General features: G+C 46.9%; 1 protein-coding gene across 4 annotated transcripts in view; it reads right to left on the reverse strand.

The window, feature by feature from the left end:
- Positions 1-17,853, reverse strand: part of LRCH1 (leucine rich repeats and calponin homology domain containing 1) — a 217,135-nt gene that overhangs the window by 91,917 nt on the left and 107,365 nt on the right. For all 4 annotated transcript variants that reach the window (XM_047756122.1, XM_047756124.1, XM_047756121.1 and 1 more), the window contains one exon: positions 3,257-3,383. In XM_047756122.1, the coding sequence (XP_047612078.1) occupies positions 3,257-3,383 (127 nt within the window). The remainder of the gene's footprint in view (positions 1-3,256; positions 3,384-17,853) is intronic.

Consider the following 17,853-nt stretch of genomic DNA (forward strand, 5'->3'; position numbering starts at 1 on the left):
AGCTCGGATCCGATCCCTGGTCCGGGAACTCCATAAACCACGGGGTGGCGGGGCGGGAATGACACCTTCTGAATTAGCTTGGACTGAAAGACAGAGCCGCCACCACTCCCCCGCCACACACACACACTGGCACAGCACCTGGAGTCCTCACGATTCATTCCAAGCCACCTTCTCAGCCCACAATTTGTCTGCAATTTGACAGCAGCCTTCGGCAAACATTTTGGGGGTGTCTCTCTTATGTCAAGCACTGGGTACAACAGCAGGTTGCAGTTCCTGTCCTGCCGAAGCTTTCAAGGTATGGCGGGAGCTGGCCTGGAGAACGCCAAGTGAGAAGATCAACTCAGCTCCGTGAAAATTCAGGGATTCAGAGAGACTGCTGGCCTGGGGGCACTCAGCTGGGCTTGGAAATCTGGGAAGGCGTTTTGCAGGAAGCGAGATCTAACTCGGCTAAGAACAGACCAAGAGAAGAGGAAAAGGAAGAAAGAGTCCTGTAGAAAGACTGATGTGCTCAATAGTCCAGACACAAAAGTGAACAAGGCTGGAATCCAACGAGTGAAGGGGCCGGGACAAGAGATGAAGCTGGACAGGTGAGCAGGGCCGGCTCAGGAGGCTCTGGATGCTCTGCTCAAGGAGGCGTCAGGTGCCCAGCCTCAGTGGGGTCACCCTGCTTCCCCCTCCCGGCCATGCACTCCCGGGCTGTCTGGCCTTTGCATAAGCTGTCCCTTCTCTCTTGGGTGCCTCCTGGGTCCCTTACATGGACTTATGTGAGGAGGGGCCTCCCAAAGGCGTCTTCCCCTTCCAAACCCTTCCCAAGCCCAAGACTGATTCACCCATCCCCCTACCCCAGGCACTTCTTGTAACAGAGTTCCCATCATGCCAAAACGGAAAAAAAAACCCGACTAGGAACCATGAGGTTTCGGGTTCAATCCCTGGCCTGGCTCAGTGGGTTAAGGATCTGGCGTTGCCGTGAACAGTGGTGAAGGTCGCAGATGCAGCTCAGATCCTGGGTTGCTGTGGCTGTGGCTGGCAGCTGCAGCTCCAATTTGACCCCTCGTCTGGGAACCTCCATATGCCACGGTGTGGCCCTAAAAAGTCAAAAAGACCAAAAAAAAAAAAAAATAGGTTGTGCCAACTGCTTTAGCTGGAGGACATTTAAACTTGGGATCTGTGGGCGTGGCAACCTCTCTGTCGTAGAGAGAAGAACAGAAAGCCAAGCAAGAAAACCAGTGGCTGCCAGGATTTGTGAAACTTTCAGTGTCTTATTCTAGTCCCTTGTGATGTGTCCAGATGTCATGGTGCTAGTGACACCAAGACCCCTGCATGGTTAGACCCCACCCGCAACGCCCAATGGGTGGAGATACTACTGTCATAGGCATCCTGAAAAAGGCCCTCTTTGTAAAGCTCCATGGCCTTTAAACAGCAATTACTCACTTCCTTCCTAAAATTGAAGTGGATGCAAATGTGGAGTTACCACTCAGGCTCAGTGGGTTAAGGACCCAATGTTGTCTCCAGGAGGATGTAGGTTCCATCCCCGGCCTCAGTGGGTTAAAGGATCCGGTGTTGCTGCAGGCTGCACTGTAGGTCTCAGATGCTGCTTGGATCCAGTGCTGCCATGGCTCCGATTCGACCCCTAACCCTGAAACTTCCATATGCCTCAACTACGGCCGTGAAAAGGAAAAATAAAAAATAAAAAATAAAAATAAAACAATTAAGTGGTGGGAGTTCTTACTATGTATGGCTCAATGGGTTAAAAATCCAAGACTAGTATCCATGAGGATGTGGGTTCCATCCCTGGTCTCACTTGGAGGGTCAAGGATCCAGCACTGCTGCAAGCTGCAGTGTAGGTTGCAGATGCAGCTCAATCTGGCGTTGCTATGGCTGTGGTGGAGGCTGGCAGCTACAGCTCTGATTCGACCCCTAGCCTGGGAACTTCCATATGCCACGGTGCGGCCCTAAAAAGAAAAAAAAGGGAGGAAAAAAAAGAGATACAAATAGGACATGGGTGGTGTCACTTTCCAAGCCAATTCCAGGTGCAGACATGACTAAAGGGTCCCAGCATTCTCTGTCTGGGCCTCACAAGCCATCCCCCTCATGTCCCAGGTGGTCTCAAAGAAATTAACTGGAACCGGCTCACAAGAGAAAAGTCATTGACCCTCAGTGCTCTAGACTGGAGTCTACGCGAAGGAAGGTAATGTGTCCTTTTCATGGCTGTAATCGTGACATTCAGCTTTGTGCTGGACACAAGGGCAGGGCGGAAGGATGGGTGCTGGACAATAAATTATGACTACCGTGGTGTCACCCAGTTGCTCATTCGTACCTCTGCATGCACCCAAAATATCTGAGCTCAGTGAAAGTCTATAAAAACTCAGTCTTGCCCATTTGAAAAAATGAGGTCAGTAATTCAATCAGAGAGCTGACATCTCGGCCTCAGGGACACACTCAGACGCCATCCCTGCCTACCTATAACTTGTTCTTCTTTCTTATCCCCGGGGACATGGCCACGTTTTAAAGTTTCAATTTGGAACGATAGTTACTAACGCCCTTACAGCATCAGAGGCTCTGTTCTTTCCAATGTAATTATACACATTCAGAAACTGTGGAGTTCCCGGCGTGGCTCGGTTAAGAATCCGACTAGGAACCATGAGGTTTTGGGTTCAATCACTGGCCTCGCTCAGTGGGTTAAGGATCTGGCAGTGTCATGAGCAGTGGTATAGGCTGCAGACACGGCTCAGATCCCGAGTTGCTGTGGCTCTGGCGTAGGCCAGCAGCTACAGCTCCGATGAGACCCCTAGCCTGGGAACCTCCATATGTCGAGGGAGCAGTCCTAGAAAAGGCAAAAAGACACACACACACACAAAGAAAAGAAAAGAAAAGAAAAGAAACTGTGGCCTTCTAACTTATTTGCAGATTTTTTTTTTTTTTTTTGCCAGTGCGTCTATCATGTATTACCAGCTCACTTATGCAATCTGGAAAAAGGGGATCTAACTATGATAGGATAATCTGTAAACTCCAGGAACTGTAAATCCTGCACATTTCAGGAAGTGTAAACTATGGGAAACCTGTAAATTTCAGGAACTCTGTCACAGCAAAGCCATGATTATTCCTTTTCCCACTGAACGTCTTTATCATACACAAACCGCCACCAGCGCCACCACCTCCTCCTCATCCCACCGGAGCAAAAAGCCCTTCTGACTCCCTCGATAAGCTGCGATCAGTAAACACACAGAAAAGGGCATCTTAAAAATCGGTAACATACCAACTCCATTAACTGTTTGAGCTGACCTATCTCTTCGGGCAGCGATCCAAGTTTGTTGTTACTTGCGATTAAGACTTTGAGAGGCAGACCACACAGGCAGGCCGGCAGGGCGGACAGCTGATTCCGACTGCAAAGAAATACAACAAGAACTCTGGTAAACAGGCAGGCCACTTCATCCTGTTTGTGAACATGTTGTTTACCAAGCAGGGAGAAAGGAGTGATGGAGGAAAAGGTTTTGCAAATATACCAAGTCCAAGCAACTTCCTAGATGTGTAAGAACTCAAAGCCCAAAAAAAAAAACAAACTTTTTTTTTTTTTTAAAGGAGAGGCATAGACAGCTCTGAGGGGAAACCACTTTCCCCAGCACAAGGGACCCCCTCTGCAGAAGCTGAGTCCTTGGGCAGCCTCCAAGCAGATGGGCAACATAGGCTGCACCACCAGCAGTGATGGGCAGCTGGTGCCAACTGCTCCCTGCCTGATGGTATAAGCAGGGGATGCGGCGAGGACCAGAGCGGAAAGCATCACCGCATCCATCTTTGGAGTGATGGGGAGATGGTTTGGCCACAACTCACAAAACCACTGGGCCCACTTCCAGCGTTTTGATTCAGCTTCCTTTTGTTAAAGCAAGAGCTCTGTGGTTAAACGCTGCTTGGGTATCTGCGAGAGGGCTAATTAAAAAAGAAAAAGGGAGAGTTGGCCTTATGGTAAAAGTGGAGCTGGAGCCAAGAGGGGTTCTGTTTCACAGAGAAGCTGAAAAGCGTGCGCCCACAGCTCACCTGTTCTGCATTAAGAGGTCTCTGCTCAGAGGTTTTTAAACCTCCTACCGTCAATCCCAGTTGTCTAAGGGACAAGGAAAATACTGGAGAAGTGAAATCTATGAATCACCCCTAAGGGTATGTCAACCATTTATTTCCCCTCCTCCTTCACAAGGAGCCCTTTTCCTGCGATCAAGTAAGGAGACAGATGGTCTTCAGCTTCCCTTTCCTTCTCGGCCATTCTGCTGAGGAAGTTAACAACCAGGCAGTGAAATATCTACAAATCTGTGCCATGTTATTGCAATTATTTGCAACTTCCTCTGTGTGCATTTGCACACTGCGGGGCTATGTGTGTACTGATGAGCATGCATTATCTTTGTGCGTGAAGGGACAGACAGACAGGCTGGAAACACACCCAAACGTTATCACTGGTCATTTTGGGGGGAGGGGGGAGTGGGTACAAAGAATGGATTTTATTTTCATTATACTTTGCTCTGTTTTCCAAAATTCCTACAAAGTGCTTTTATACTTAGGGAAGACATATCATTATAAAAAGATAAACCAGATTTGGATACCAGGTACATGAATGCTTCTATTTGTGAAAATTCATTGAGATGTATGTACACTTATGATCTGTGCACTTTTCTGTATGTACGTCATATTTCAATTAAATGTTTTACTCCCCATGCTACCATAAGAGGGAATGGCTGTGTGGTTAGCCAAAGGGTGTGTCTGACTGATGGGTTTAGAAAAAGCAGGTGTTGGGAGTTCCCATTGTGGCTCAGCGGGTAAGGAACCTGACTAGAACTTTCGAGGATGCAGGTTTGATCCCTGGTCTCACTCAGTGGGTTAAGGATCTGGTGTTGCCGTGAGCTGTGGTGAAAGTTGCAGATGTGGCTTGGATCTGGCATTACTGTGGCTGTGGCGTAGACTGGCATCTGCAGCTCCGATTCCACGCCTAGCCTGGGAACTTCCATATGCTGTGGGCATGGCCCTGAAAAGAAAAAAAGAAAAAGAACAAGCAGGTGTTGTGCTATCAAAATAACCTTTCCAATTTGGATTCCCTCACTGTGACCACCTGACCAGGTGCCTGACACCCGATGCCCAGGTAGCCAGGTTTTAGCAAGAAAATGGATAGCTGTATCTTCTCTCAACTGCCCAAATCTGCAAAGCAAGCTGTTTTCAGAAAGGGACAAAGGCAAAGAGCTTTCTCTAAGGGGGTCCAGCAGAAGGGGAAAGAGGTTGTGAGCCCAGGGGTGGGGGATGTGTCCTGGCCCTGGAAAGACCAGCTCGCTCTTAGCTTCCCCCTGGTGAGGCTGGCAGGTTAATAATTGCGGCAGGCTCACCCCTGGCGCTGTCTCCTGATCTCTGGGGGCAGCAGAAGGGAGAGCCAGGGCTATCAGCCTGTCCTTCTGTGCCTTCACACCCCTCCTGCAGTGACAACAGTGGATCCTTAACCTGCTTAACAGGAGAGCTCGTAAACTTCTATTTTGAAGAGAGAATAACGGGAACAAAGATAAGTATTTTTAGAAATTCCTACACTCCTATTTTCCACAGAATCAACAATTACAGTTGGAGATCTTTCCTGTGTTTCTCTGCTTAGGAACTCGGATTTACAGGGCTCCCCGTCTCAGAGTTCCTGTCGTGGCTCAGTGGTAATGAACCCGACTAGCAACCACGAGGACCTGGGTTCAATCCCTGACTTCACTCAGCGGGTTAAGGATCCGGCATTGCCGTGACCTGTGGTATAGGTTGCAGACGTGGCTCGGATCCTTCGTTGGCTGTGGCTGTAGTGTAGGCTGGCAGCTGCAACTCCGATTCAACCCCTAGCCTGGGACCATGTGCCACAGGTGTGGCCCTAATAAATACCAATAAAATATTGCCAGCCTCCCTGCCTGCATGCAGGCATCTAGTCCGAGGAGCTCTGCACTCATCTGACTGGGATGCGCTGCCCTGGGAGAGCATCTGCATAACCACCTAAGCAACGCAGTGGAGGCTCTGCTCCTTTAGACATATGAGCATTTGAAATTACATGGGATTCTTCCCCCTGGAATTCTTCCTGGGTGGGTAACTAATTTAAAATATAACAAGGGCGGTCCCGTTGTGGCACAGTGGAAACAATCCGACTAGGAACCATGAGGTGGCGGGTTCGATCCCTGGCCTCGTTCAGTGGGTTAAGGATCCAGCGTTGCCGTGGGCTGCGGTGTAGGTCACAGACGTGGCTCAGATCTGGCGTTGCTGTGGCTGTGGTGTAGGCCAGTGGCTGCAGCTCTGATTAGACCCCTAGCCTGGGAATCTCTATATGCCCCGGGTATGGCCCTAAAAAGATTAAAATAAAATAAAATAAAATAAAATAAAATAAAATAAAATAAAATAAAATAAAATAAAATAGAGGCTTGTGAAAGCATCTGTGGTTTCTTTGAAGGGGTTGAATGCTTTTGACACTAAAAGCAGCAGATGGAAGAGCCCACTTATTTAGGCCGTGCACATTCCTCTATTCAGACTGTAGTTTATCGCCTGTAGGCAAATCAAGATGCCAGGACGGGTCATGATGGGCACACCACAGCCCTGGGGCACACTTCTTCGATCTCATCCATCTCGTCCCTCAGCCTGCACTTCGCCTGTTTTATGGCAGGATGTTCCTGTATTACTGGTAATTTCCCCAATAGAAAAAGGAAATACACATGCACACAGAAACCCATTAGCTCTCCAGAAAATATTTATCAAGAAGAGGAGAAACTGCACGTCCTTTAATCCGCTCCCCGCTCCAGACCACATCAGCAGCCTGAGCTTTTTGAAACCACTCATCTGGCAGCAATTTCTCTCCAGCAAATAAGTGCCCCAGGCCACACTCCACCAGCCCCTGGCCCGCACTTGTCTCGTCAGCCCTCTGTGTTATGAACAGAGGAGGAAAGGATGTTTAAAAATACCACCACGGAGTATCTGATAAGGTAATGGGCAGCATTTATTTTCAAATCCAGCCCGGGAGTCACATCTGAAAGCAATATTTAAAAAAAAAAAAAAAAAGACTTTTTTAAACTCACTCATTACAAAAGAGTAAATTAGTGAGGGAAAGGGAGCACTTATTCAGAAGTAGAAATTACAGATTCGGTCATGGTGGCCTGAGCCTTCCTGCCATCACAGGGCAGAGTCCCCTGTCACCCTCCCTGCCCAGTCTGGGTGGAGGATGGTGCGGGCAGGAACAAGGAGGGGCAGGAAGACAGTGGGTTTAATTGCTCATGATCTGCCTTCCTCCTTTCTCAGCTGAATGACTCCCCCACAGATTTACTGGCCTGATTTTCTCCTTTCAGGTTGAAACAAGGCAGCTCAACAAAATCTGAACACTTTTGATAGCCTGAGTTTGCAGGCTCAACTTCTCAAGTATCACCACCCTCGCTTAGCAAGATCCCTAAATTCAGGAATTCACAAACCAAGTCACTGTATGGTTTCTTTCAGAGTCTTATTTTAATGGATTTTGACTATGGCCTTCCTTATTAAAATCTATGCTTTCAGGCTTAATTTCAGTATTGAACATTAAATATTACTGGTTTATCAGAAAGTTGTTTCCCTTAAAGTATGAGAGGATGGAGTTCCTGCTGTGGTGCAGCAGGTTAAGGATCTGGCATTGTCTCTGTGGCCCAGATTTGAACCCTGGCCCAGCGAAGTGGGTTAAGGATCTGGTGTTGTCAGTTGTGGCACAGGCTGCAGCTGGGGCTAGGATTCAATCCCTGGCCCAGGAACTCCCATATGCTGTGGGTACATCACAAACAAAAAAGCACGTGATGATAAAAACAGTCTTTTTTTGCGGGGAGGGTCTTTTTAGGGCCACACCTGCGGCATTTGGAGGTTCCCAGGCTAGAGGTCTAATCGGAGCTACAGCTGCTGGTCTACACCACAGCTCACAGCAATGCCGGATCCTTAACCCCCTGAGCAAGGCCAGGGATTGAACCTGCATCCTCATGGATACTCATCAGACTCACTTCCACTGATCCATGATGAGAACTCCCCATTTTCATCCAGTCTTAAAATACAGTTTCATGTTCCATTTGTTAAAAACATACACAAATTAAAGATGACCATTCTGAGGCTGCCGGGGAGAACCAGGCTGGGCTATAAAATTTCAGGCTCAAACCAACCCAGTAACTCTTTCTGCCCTGGAGGACGAGGGCTGGAATGTACCATCGTATGAATGACTTTTCCTCTCTCATCTTCTCTGATTCTAAGATCCTACCATTTCTCCAGGAAAACCTGAATACCCAGGGATCATCATCGCCATTTACTACCTGGTTTTCCAAAACATGATAGAAATCGTGACATGAAATCACCAACCAACGCAAACCTTTTTTTTTTTTTTTTGGCCGTTTCTAGGACCGCTCCCGCGGCATATGGAGGTTCCCAGACTAGGGGTCGAATCGGAGCTGTAGCTGCCGGCCTACACCACAGCCACAGTAATGCGGGATCCAAGCCTTGTCTGCAACCTACACGACAGCTCACGGCAACGCTGGATCCTTAACCCACTGAGCGAGGCCAGGGACCGAACCCGCCACCTCATGGTTCCTAGTCGGATTCGTTAACCACTGCGCCACAACGGGAACTCCAATAAAAACCTATTAACAAAACGTCACAGTGTGCATGTAAAGGGCACACAGAAGGCAGGGCAGGGCACCCCAGGCTCACCCTATAGGCGTCTCAGCCAGGAAAGGGCATAAACAAGTCCGCAGGAGCTCCTCTCTATTGCTTGTATGAATGGCACTGGCCGTGCTTGGCACACGAAATACAGAGAAGAGCAGTTATTTTACTTGAGCCAAGCAAGTTTCCTCTGGCACAGGATACCTCGCCAACTTTGTTTTATGCTCTTTTTTGCAAACCCTCTTTCCCTCTCCTGAAAGGCAGAGTGACTCTTTTCTGTTGGGCACAGGACACTTGACTGTTAATTGTCTTCACGCCGACGCAACAGGGAACAATATCCATAGAGAACTATTTCCTTTTTCCTGCTTGGTTCATTCTGAAAACCCACCATGGCAAAATTTCTCACCCTCATTTCCCCACATGACTAAACCCTTCCCCGGCATCGCCAGCCTCCCCCACCCCCCACCCCCAGGCCCCAACTCATTCCACTGTCACTCTATGCCTGAGACAGTGACCTACAACAAGCAGAGCCTGGCTTTCAGTTGCCTGGAGCTATCTCGGTCGACTTGAATTTTATAAAGATAAATTCTATAAATATCATTTCAATAATATTTCACATGACATTTTTAATGCAGACATTTGACATTATGGATGCACATAAAATCTGGGCGTGCACATGTACGTCTAACTTTGAAAGCAGTTCTGCTACCCGCCGCTCAGAAGGATGACAATCGTTCGAAAAGTTCAAACGTTGCAAAACTAGAAACCCAGAGCCATCACTTCAAGTGAATCTTGAACCAGTTCTTGAACACTCTGCCGATCCGTTTCACACCCTACACACATAAAGGCCACGCCTTGAGAAGGTTAAAGTCAAACTTTAGAAAAGAAAATGAGGCTGGGGTTAATAGATGCAAACTTTTGCCTTTGGAGTGGATAAGCAATGAGATCCTGCTGTTTAGCACGGGGAACTATATCCCTTGTGATGGAACATGAGGGAGGATAATGTGCAAAAAAAAGTGTATATATATATGTGTGTGTGTGTATGACTGGGTCACTGCTGTACAGCAGACATTGACAGAGCACTGTAAGTCAACTATAATGGAAAAAATAAAAATCATTTTAAAAAAAGAAAATGAAGAGCAAAAAACAAAAATGAGTAAGCATCTGAAGCAGCTCAAAACGCAGGCAACTTGCTGCGAGTTTTTGCTCTGTGTATCTGCACCCTGTTTCTGCAGCTGTGCAACTGAACCGGTTTCCCACAGTAAGAGCCTATCAGTCTCCTCCTGAGCAGAAATAAACCCTTGCTTAAAATAGTCTGGGTTTTTACACCCTTAACGGTCAGCAACCACCACTACCAATGTCTGTAATTAGATTTCAAAGTATGGTTATTGATAACTTGCCCCTTTTTTGGTTATTTCCTCTCCTTTTTTTAAGGGCTCTTTCATGCTCAAAGCACAAGGCTCTAAAAACTATTCCTTTAAGTTTCCTCTATAATATCTGTGGTGTCCTTTCTTTGCTTTAAAATGGAGCTAAATGTTCAAAATCAAGAAAGAAGCTTTGGATGTTTGAAGAGGACCCAATACCTGATACGAGCACGAATATCAATGGGCCAAACACCTCCAGAGGCAACAAGGTAGATTTGAGGTTTTAGGCCTTAAGAATGTAGAGACCTGAGCCTGTGTGCAAAACGCTGCTGCTGGCGAGTGGGGAAACTATCACTCAATGGCTAGAGAAGAAGGATGAGCAATGAGGCCCTACTGTGCAGCACAGGGAGCTATGAGCTAAGTCCAATCTCTCAGGTTGGAAGATAGTATGAAAAAAAAAAAAAAAGGAAGATACATTTATGTATAACCGGGTCACTTTGCTATATAACAGAAATCGAAGAAACACTGTAAATCACCTATACTTTGATTTAAAAAAAAAAAAAGATGTATCAGCACTGAAGAGAATTCCCCCACTTTTGAGACCACCGTCCCAGGTAGAATGGACACTACCCTCCTCTTCCCAGGAAGGTACGCCCCCCTTCCCTGCCTTCTCTGCCACGGAAATAGATATTTTTTTATTTCATTTTGTTTTCTCTTTTTAGGGCCACACCTGTGGCATAGGGAGGTTCCCAGGCCAGGGGGTGAATCAGAGCTACAGTTGCTGGCCACAGCCACAGCAACACCAGATCCGAGCCGCATCTGCAGCCCACACCCACACCACAGCTCACAGCAACACCGGATCCTTGACCCACTGAGCCAGGCCAGGGATCGAACCTGCGTCCTCATGGATGCTAATCAGATTCATTTCTGCTGAGCCACAATGGGAACTCCAGATATACATATTTTTTACTTTAACATTTTTTCCCCACCAAAAAAGAAAGGGCTGTGGATAGCGATTTAAATGAGAACAGGCTGCTCAGATCAACTTTTGCCAGGGACACCGAGCCAACACAAAACATTCATAATAAAATGTAAGGTGCCTGAACATTTTTGGGGTCTCATTTGACGACGTGTGCCTTTCCACTGAGTTCCAGGAATTACTGAATGTGTAACGCAGGTAGATCTGCGTGATTCTAAGTCTCTGTACATTCTCTTCTTCCCACATACCCTTCCAGGGAAATGAGCCTTCAGGAAGCTTCTCTCGTGTAACTAATACAATAATAACTCAGTTCTGCTTAACTGCTCTAATACTTAAACAAACATTCCTTAGTTGGTTATTATTGATAAGGCATCGTGCTAGGCACTCCGACAACTATTATTTAGATTCATTACAATCCTGGACTCTAAGTATAAAACCCTCTATTCTTCTGACACAAAAACTGATGTTATTCGGAGAATTTAAATCACTAGTTCCAAGCTGCCTCCCTAGTGAGTCACTCTGTGCTAATAAGGGTTGAAACCAGGTGGGCTGGCTTCAGATCAAAGTCTGGTCTACCCTCAACACAACACAGCCTTTTCTCATTTTACTTTGTTTTTGTTTTTGTTTTGCTTTATAGGGCTGCACTTGCGGCATATGGAGGTTCCCAGGCTAGGGGTCGAGTTGGAGCTGTAGCCGATGGCCTGCGCCACAGCCACACTATGCTGGATCCTTAACCCACTGTGGGAGGCCAGAGATCCAACCCGAGTCCTCATGGATACTAGTCGGATTCGTTAATGCTGACCCACAAAAAGAACTCCTCCTTATGGAGTTCCCGTTACGGCGCAGTGGAAACGAATGCAACTAGGAACCACGAGGTTGCGGGTTCCATCCCTGGCCTCCCTCAGTGGGTCAAGGATCTGGTGCTGCCGTGAGCTGTGGTGTAGGTCGCAGATGAGGCTCGGATCTGGCATTGCAGTGGCTGTGGTGTAGGCCGGCGGCTACAGCTCCCATTAGACCTCTAGCCTGGGAACCTCCATGTGCCGAGGGAGTGGACCTAAAAAGACAAAACAAACAAACAAAAAAAAACACCTCGTCATTTTACTTTGGAATAAAAAGTAAGGTAAACCAGGAAAACAACAGGAGGAGGATCCTGAATTCCAAGCAGGAGGCAACAAGAGGCTACCTGGCAGTTCAGTGATCGATTTATAGAAAAAGGGATGGAGGAAAGGGTGAGAGACCACCTCTGAGATTCCAAGCGAGGGTGCTGGAAAAAAGTAGTAGGAGCATGGCCAGGAAAAGAGGTTCCAAACGTACTAATTTGGGACAGAAGAAAATGGGCTTCATTGAGCACATGCTGAATTTTGAACAGTGAATAGGCATCCAAGAGGAACTGAATCTTCATCGACTGGGACAATTAGGACTAGTGTTAAAAAGAGTCAAAGTGAGGAGTTCCCGTCGTGGCGCAGTGGTTAATGAATCCGACTAGGAACCATGAGGTTGCGGGTTCGGTCCCTGCCCTTGCTCAGTGGGTTAGCGATCCGGCGTTGCCGTGAGCTGTGGTGTAGGTTGCAGACGCGGCTCGGATCCCGTGTTGCTGTGGCTCTGGCTCTGGCGTGGGCCGGTGGCTGCAGCTCAGATTCGACCCCTGGCCTGGGAACCTCCATATGCCGCGGGAGCGGCCCAAGAAATAGCAACAACAACAACAACCACAACCAAAAGACAAAAAAAAAAAAGAGTCAAAGTGGAGTTCCCGTCGTGGCACAGAGGAAATGAATCAGACTAGGAACCCTGAGGTTGTCGGGTTCGATTCCTGGCCTTGCTCAGTGGGTTCAGGATCCGGCGTTGCCATGAGCTATGGTGTAGGTTGCAAATGTGGGTCGGATCTGGTTGCTGTGCCTGTGGCATAGGCCAGCAGCTGTAGCTCCTACTGGACCCCTAGCCTGGGTACTTCCATATGCTGAGGGTGCAGCCCTCAATAAGAAAAAAAAAAAAGAGTCAAGGTGACAGAGAATATATTGGATACAAATAAAGCATCGTCTGAGAGAGAAGATTTAAGGGCCAAAGATGGAGCTTGGGGGAATACGAGCATGATGGTGCAGAAAGAGAAAGAACATCCAGAGAAGCGACAGAAAGAAGCAGAACAATGAGCAGGAAAGCATATGACCAAACCAAGGAAGATGCTTCAGATCAAAGTCAATTATTTTCTACCCTCACTGAATTTCGCTCTGCCCATGATCCTGTTGTACACGCTGAGAAAATGTGAAATTACTATGAATCCCAAAACCTAACTCCTACCAGGATGAGGCCACATCTCTCTGAGCTGCTATCTCCTGCCTCCAACTTGAACGTGAATCATTTATTTTAAAAGCAGAAAATGTTGGAGTTCCCGTTGTGGCTCAGAGGGTTAAGAACCTGACTAGGATCCATGAGGATTCAGGGTCCATCCCTGGCCCCGCTGAGTGGATTAAGGATCTGGTGTTGCTGTGGCTGTGGTGTAGCTTACAGATGTGGCTCAGATCCAGCGTGGCTGTGGCTGTGGCGTAGGCCGGCAGCTGCAGCTCTGATTCGACCCATAGCCTGGGAACTTCCATATGCCACAGGTGCGGCCCTTAAAAAAATAAAATACATATATAGTCTTCTGAGTTCTCAAATTTAAGATAAGAAATTAGCACCTCTTTAGGAATATAGGAAGGGAGACTTCCTTTACGGATCTTATCCTGTAAGGTGGAATGAAGGGACCCCAGGCTGCTGCTAACATATCTTTAAACAAGCGTTTACAGACTTTGTGCACCACTGTCAGAGGCTCAGAGGCGGCCTCTGCTGAAGGCCCCAGGCTGTCCTCTGCTGGTACTGAGGTCACGGTGGCCTCCTGGTGGGACAAATGCACCAGCGGGGCCGCCCCTCAGTTTCCCTAGATGATTGGCCCAACAAAAACCTTCAAAGCACCCTCACCATCTCCTGGGTCCTCCCTGCCCGCCCGCCTACATGCCAACAGCCTCTCAGTCTTTGGAACACAGGATCTGAAGGGAAGGATTTCACAATCCCCACTGAACCTCCTATGTTTTCTTCTACCTATGGTCCTGTTCAGAGAGTTCACAGAGCTACACCCTCCTTGCACGCGGCGATACACACACACATTAAAAGAGTCGGCAGAGGAAGAAAACCGACAGTGATTTTGAAATGGACAAAAACCATTCCTGGGGGACTTGCCTGGCACACCCTTCCAGACGACCTCTGCCTTTCACTGTTTTTGAGTTGTTTAACAACCCTGTGTTTGCAGAAACGGAGAGGAATGCAAACCCTTTTTGTGCACAGAAACAGAGATGCATCGTGGGGAGCGCAGAGGAGCGGCAATGGATGATCGCCCTCTGGATATGGACCAGTTTGGCAACTATCAGCAAGCCCACTGTGTGTGTGTGTGTGTGTGTGTGTGTGTGTGTGTGTGTGTGTCTGTCTGTCTCTGTGTTGACTTCTCCTTTTCTGTCTGTGTTGACTTCTTTAAATAAGACATAACATTTTGCTAGTTCCTTCATTCATGAATGGGTTAAATACCGTCTTTGACAGATGTACATTTTATATCTGCATGAGAGTCATGATGGTACCTTTTTTAAAAGACAACCCTTTAAACGGTGACTCGTTTTAACCACAGGGACTCTGGTGATTCAACAATGAAATTTCAGTGCAGATAATTTAAAGACTCAGCTGCTTTAGACTTCCAGTCAAGGTCCTTCTTTTCCCCATTATATAATACAGAGCTCTCAGAAACTGAAAAAGTCCCCTTGCCTCCCCCAGAAAAAAAGGTCAACCCTATTCAGGAGCCAGGGAGAAGGAAAAACTTTAACCCGAGTCCTACTATAAGCGATGGATACATTCTTGGTACTTTCCAGTACTTATTTTTTTCTCATTTTCACTGCATTTTTAATCAATAGTGAATACTAAATACATGAGTATGTCTATATATTTAAAAGGTTCTACCTAAAGCATCACTCAGCCCGGCTGGCAACTCTGTGAACGCACGCCATGCTTTAGTGTCTCCTTGGCCTTTCTCTTTTCTCCTGACATTTCGGTTTATCTTTCAACATATCCAGTTCATAGAGACTCCCTGGCCTCTGAAGAGGACATCCGGAAGACACAGACTTTCTAACTTCATCCTTTTCTTAGTCAGGTCAGTTCCTAAAGGATCCTTTGGGTACAGTTTTCCATCAGTGTTTACGAACTGGTGCTCTGACAAGCACATTGCAGGAGATGCTCATAGGTGAACAGACCTCACATAAACAGCAAAAAGAGTTCGATGTGGCTTGGAGAGTCACAAAACTGACAGCACAAAATGTGGACTTTTTTTTTCCCCTGCTTTTTAGGAATGCACTCGCAGCATATGGAGGTTCCCGGGCTAGGGGTCCAACTGGAGCTGCAGCCACCAGCCTACACCACAGGCACAGCAACACCGGATCCGAGCCATGTCTGCAACCTACACCACAGCTCATGGTAATGCCGGATCCTTAACCCACTGAGCGAGGTCAGGGATTAAACCCGCATCCTCATGGATACTAGTAGGATTTGTTCCACTGAGCCACGACGAGAACTCCCCCAAATGTGGACTTTTTAAAAAGTATACCTATTAACACTCAAGAGACTATTTTTCCACAGAATGCACTTTTCGGAAATGATATTCTATTTACACCCTAACTGATCCAATGGCATCTCTGGGGTTAGAAATAAATCATTTCTGTTCTCCAAGGGAGGTGGGCAGGGGAGTTTTTTCCAGATCTACTCTTTTCTGTTCCTGAAAAAGAAGGATTAATCACTGAGCAGACTGAGTCAATTTTCTCATGTTACTTCCCCAGCCCTTTCTGCTGTGGTTTGCCAGTTGCCAAATGGAGTTTCAGAAAAACATTGCCTGATTGCATGAGGATGAGAGAGATAAGCTGAGATTAGTAGATAACATAGTTCCACGTGATCCAGCTCTCAAAATGACCCAAATCTTCTGGTTATTTGGACCTTGCTGTTCAGAGAGATCAGCTCGTTCTGTCTATTTTGACAGTCCATCTGGTCCAGATGCCATTAAGGTGTCCCAAGACATCCCAGGAAAAGGGGGGGGGGGGGGGGGACACAGGAGTTCCCGTCATGGCTCAGTGGTTAACAATCTAATTAGGAACCATGAGGTTTGGGGTTCGATCCCTGGCCCTGTTCAGTGGGTTAAGGATCCAGTGTTGCCATGATCTGTGGTGTAGGTTGCAGATGTGGCTCGGATCCCGCATTGCTGTGGCTGTGGTGTAGGCCGGCAGCTACAGCTCCATTTAGACCCCTAGCCTGGGAACCTCCATATGTCACGGGTGCAGCCCTAGAAAAAGACAAAAAAAAAAAAGCCACCTTACAGAATAAACTGTTCCCCTCACAACCACTCCTTCTGTACCCTAAGCATCCAACCCACTGAATCTTTCACTAGATAGAGAACTACTATAGAATGTACATTTATTCCTGACTTAATTTCTCTTCCCTGAAAAATGTTATTTGGGACTCTTACCTATGATGAAATTCCTGGCTACATGATTTTACCAAGATTTCTCCTCCCTGAGTTCTCAAGGCACAAATATTCCACTCAGAAGTAGGATAGTATTTTAAACATCATATTCTACAATTTTCTAGCCATGATAGCATACATTTTATTACTTTTGAAAACAGGGTGTCACTGCTGTGACTCGGGTCACTGCTGTGATGTGGGTTCAATCCCTGGCCCAGGAACTTCGTCATGCTGTGGGCAAGGCCCAAAATAAAAAAATAAAATAAAATAAAATAAGGACTTTTGAAGGACTAAAATAAGATGGTGCAGCTGCTAAACCCTATTCAGCTGTTAAGAAGTGATGATGGTGACAAGGACAGTGGTGAAGGTCACTCTAAACCCGCACATCCTCTTTCCCCTGTTTATGGACTGTTTTTCCTTCTTTCTCTCTTCTCCTCTACATTACTTGTTATAAGACTTGGTAAACTGTAATGTTCTTAGAGAAAATATAAGCTGCTTTTTTTTTTTTTTCCTTTCTTTTTCAGCTACATCCATGGCACATGGAAGTTCTTGGGCCAGGCATCAAAGCTGAGCCACAGCTGCAGGCTTAGGCCAGAGCCACACCAGATCCAAGCTGCATCTGCAACCTACCCCACAGCTTTCAGCAATGCCAGACCCTTAACCCACTGTCCTGCAACGCCTCAGAGACAACGCCAGCTTCTTAGTCTGTTCCACCACAGCAGGAACTCCTAAGTTGCTTATTGATGAAATGGCCATGTTTCAAAGAGCTATGGTCTGTTTTGTGAGAAAAATAAATGCCATTTGCAGCTTGCTCATTTGGGGCTTGCAGAAAAAATTTTGAGGATTACCATAAGCAAAAAATCTATACAATGCATTAGAAGTGGGTATTCACAGTATTTTCAGGAAGCAAATTTGCAGCACAAAGATCTTAAAAACTTTTTAAGATCAGAAGCAGAACTGAAAACCAAACCAACACATTCTGACAGCAGTCTCACCATCAAAGCCATCATGTCTCTTTGGATCTCTGTTCCTTTTTTCAATACAAACACTGATATAAAACAACATATATGAGTTCCCATCATGGCGCAGTGGAAACGAATCCGACTAGGAACCATGAGGTTGCGAGTTCAATCCCTGGCCTCACTCAGTGGGTTAAGGATCTGGGGTTGCCAGGAGCTGTGGTGTAGGCCGGCAGCTACAGCTCTGATTCAACCCCTAGCCTGGGAACCTCCATATGCCACAAGTGCAGCCTGAGAAAGCGCAAAAAAAAAAAAGCAATGTCTAATATCAGTGATCAGGTGACATGTAGGATGGAAAAATCCCTTTTGGAAGTCTTGTCAAGTATGGGC

The sequence above is a fragment of the Phacochoerus africanus genome, chromosome 13, assembly GCF_016906955.1.
Source record: "Phacochoerus africanus isolate WHEZ1 chromosome 13, ROS_Pafr_v1, whole genome shotgun sequence".
Classification (NCBI taxonomy): domain Eukaryota; kingdom Metazoa; phylum Chordata; class Mammalia; order Artiodactyla; family Suidae; genus Phacochoerus; species Phacochoerus africanus.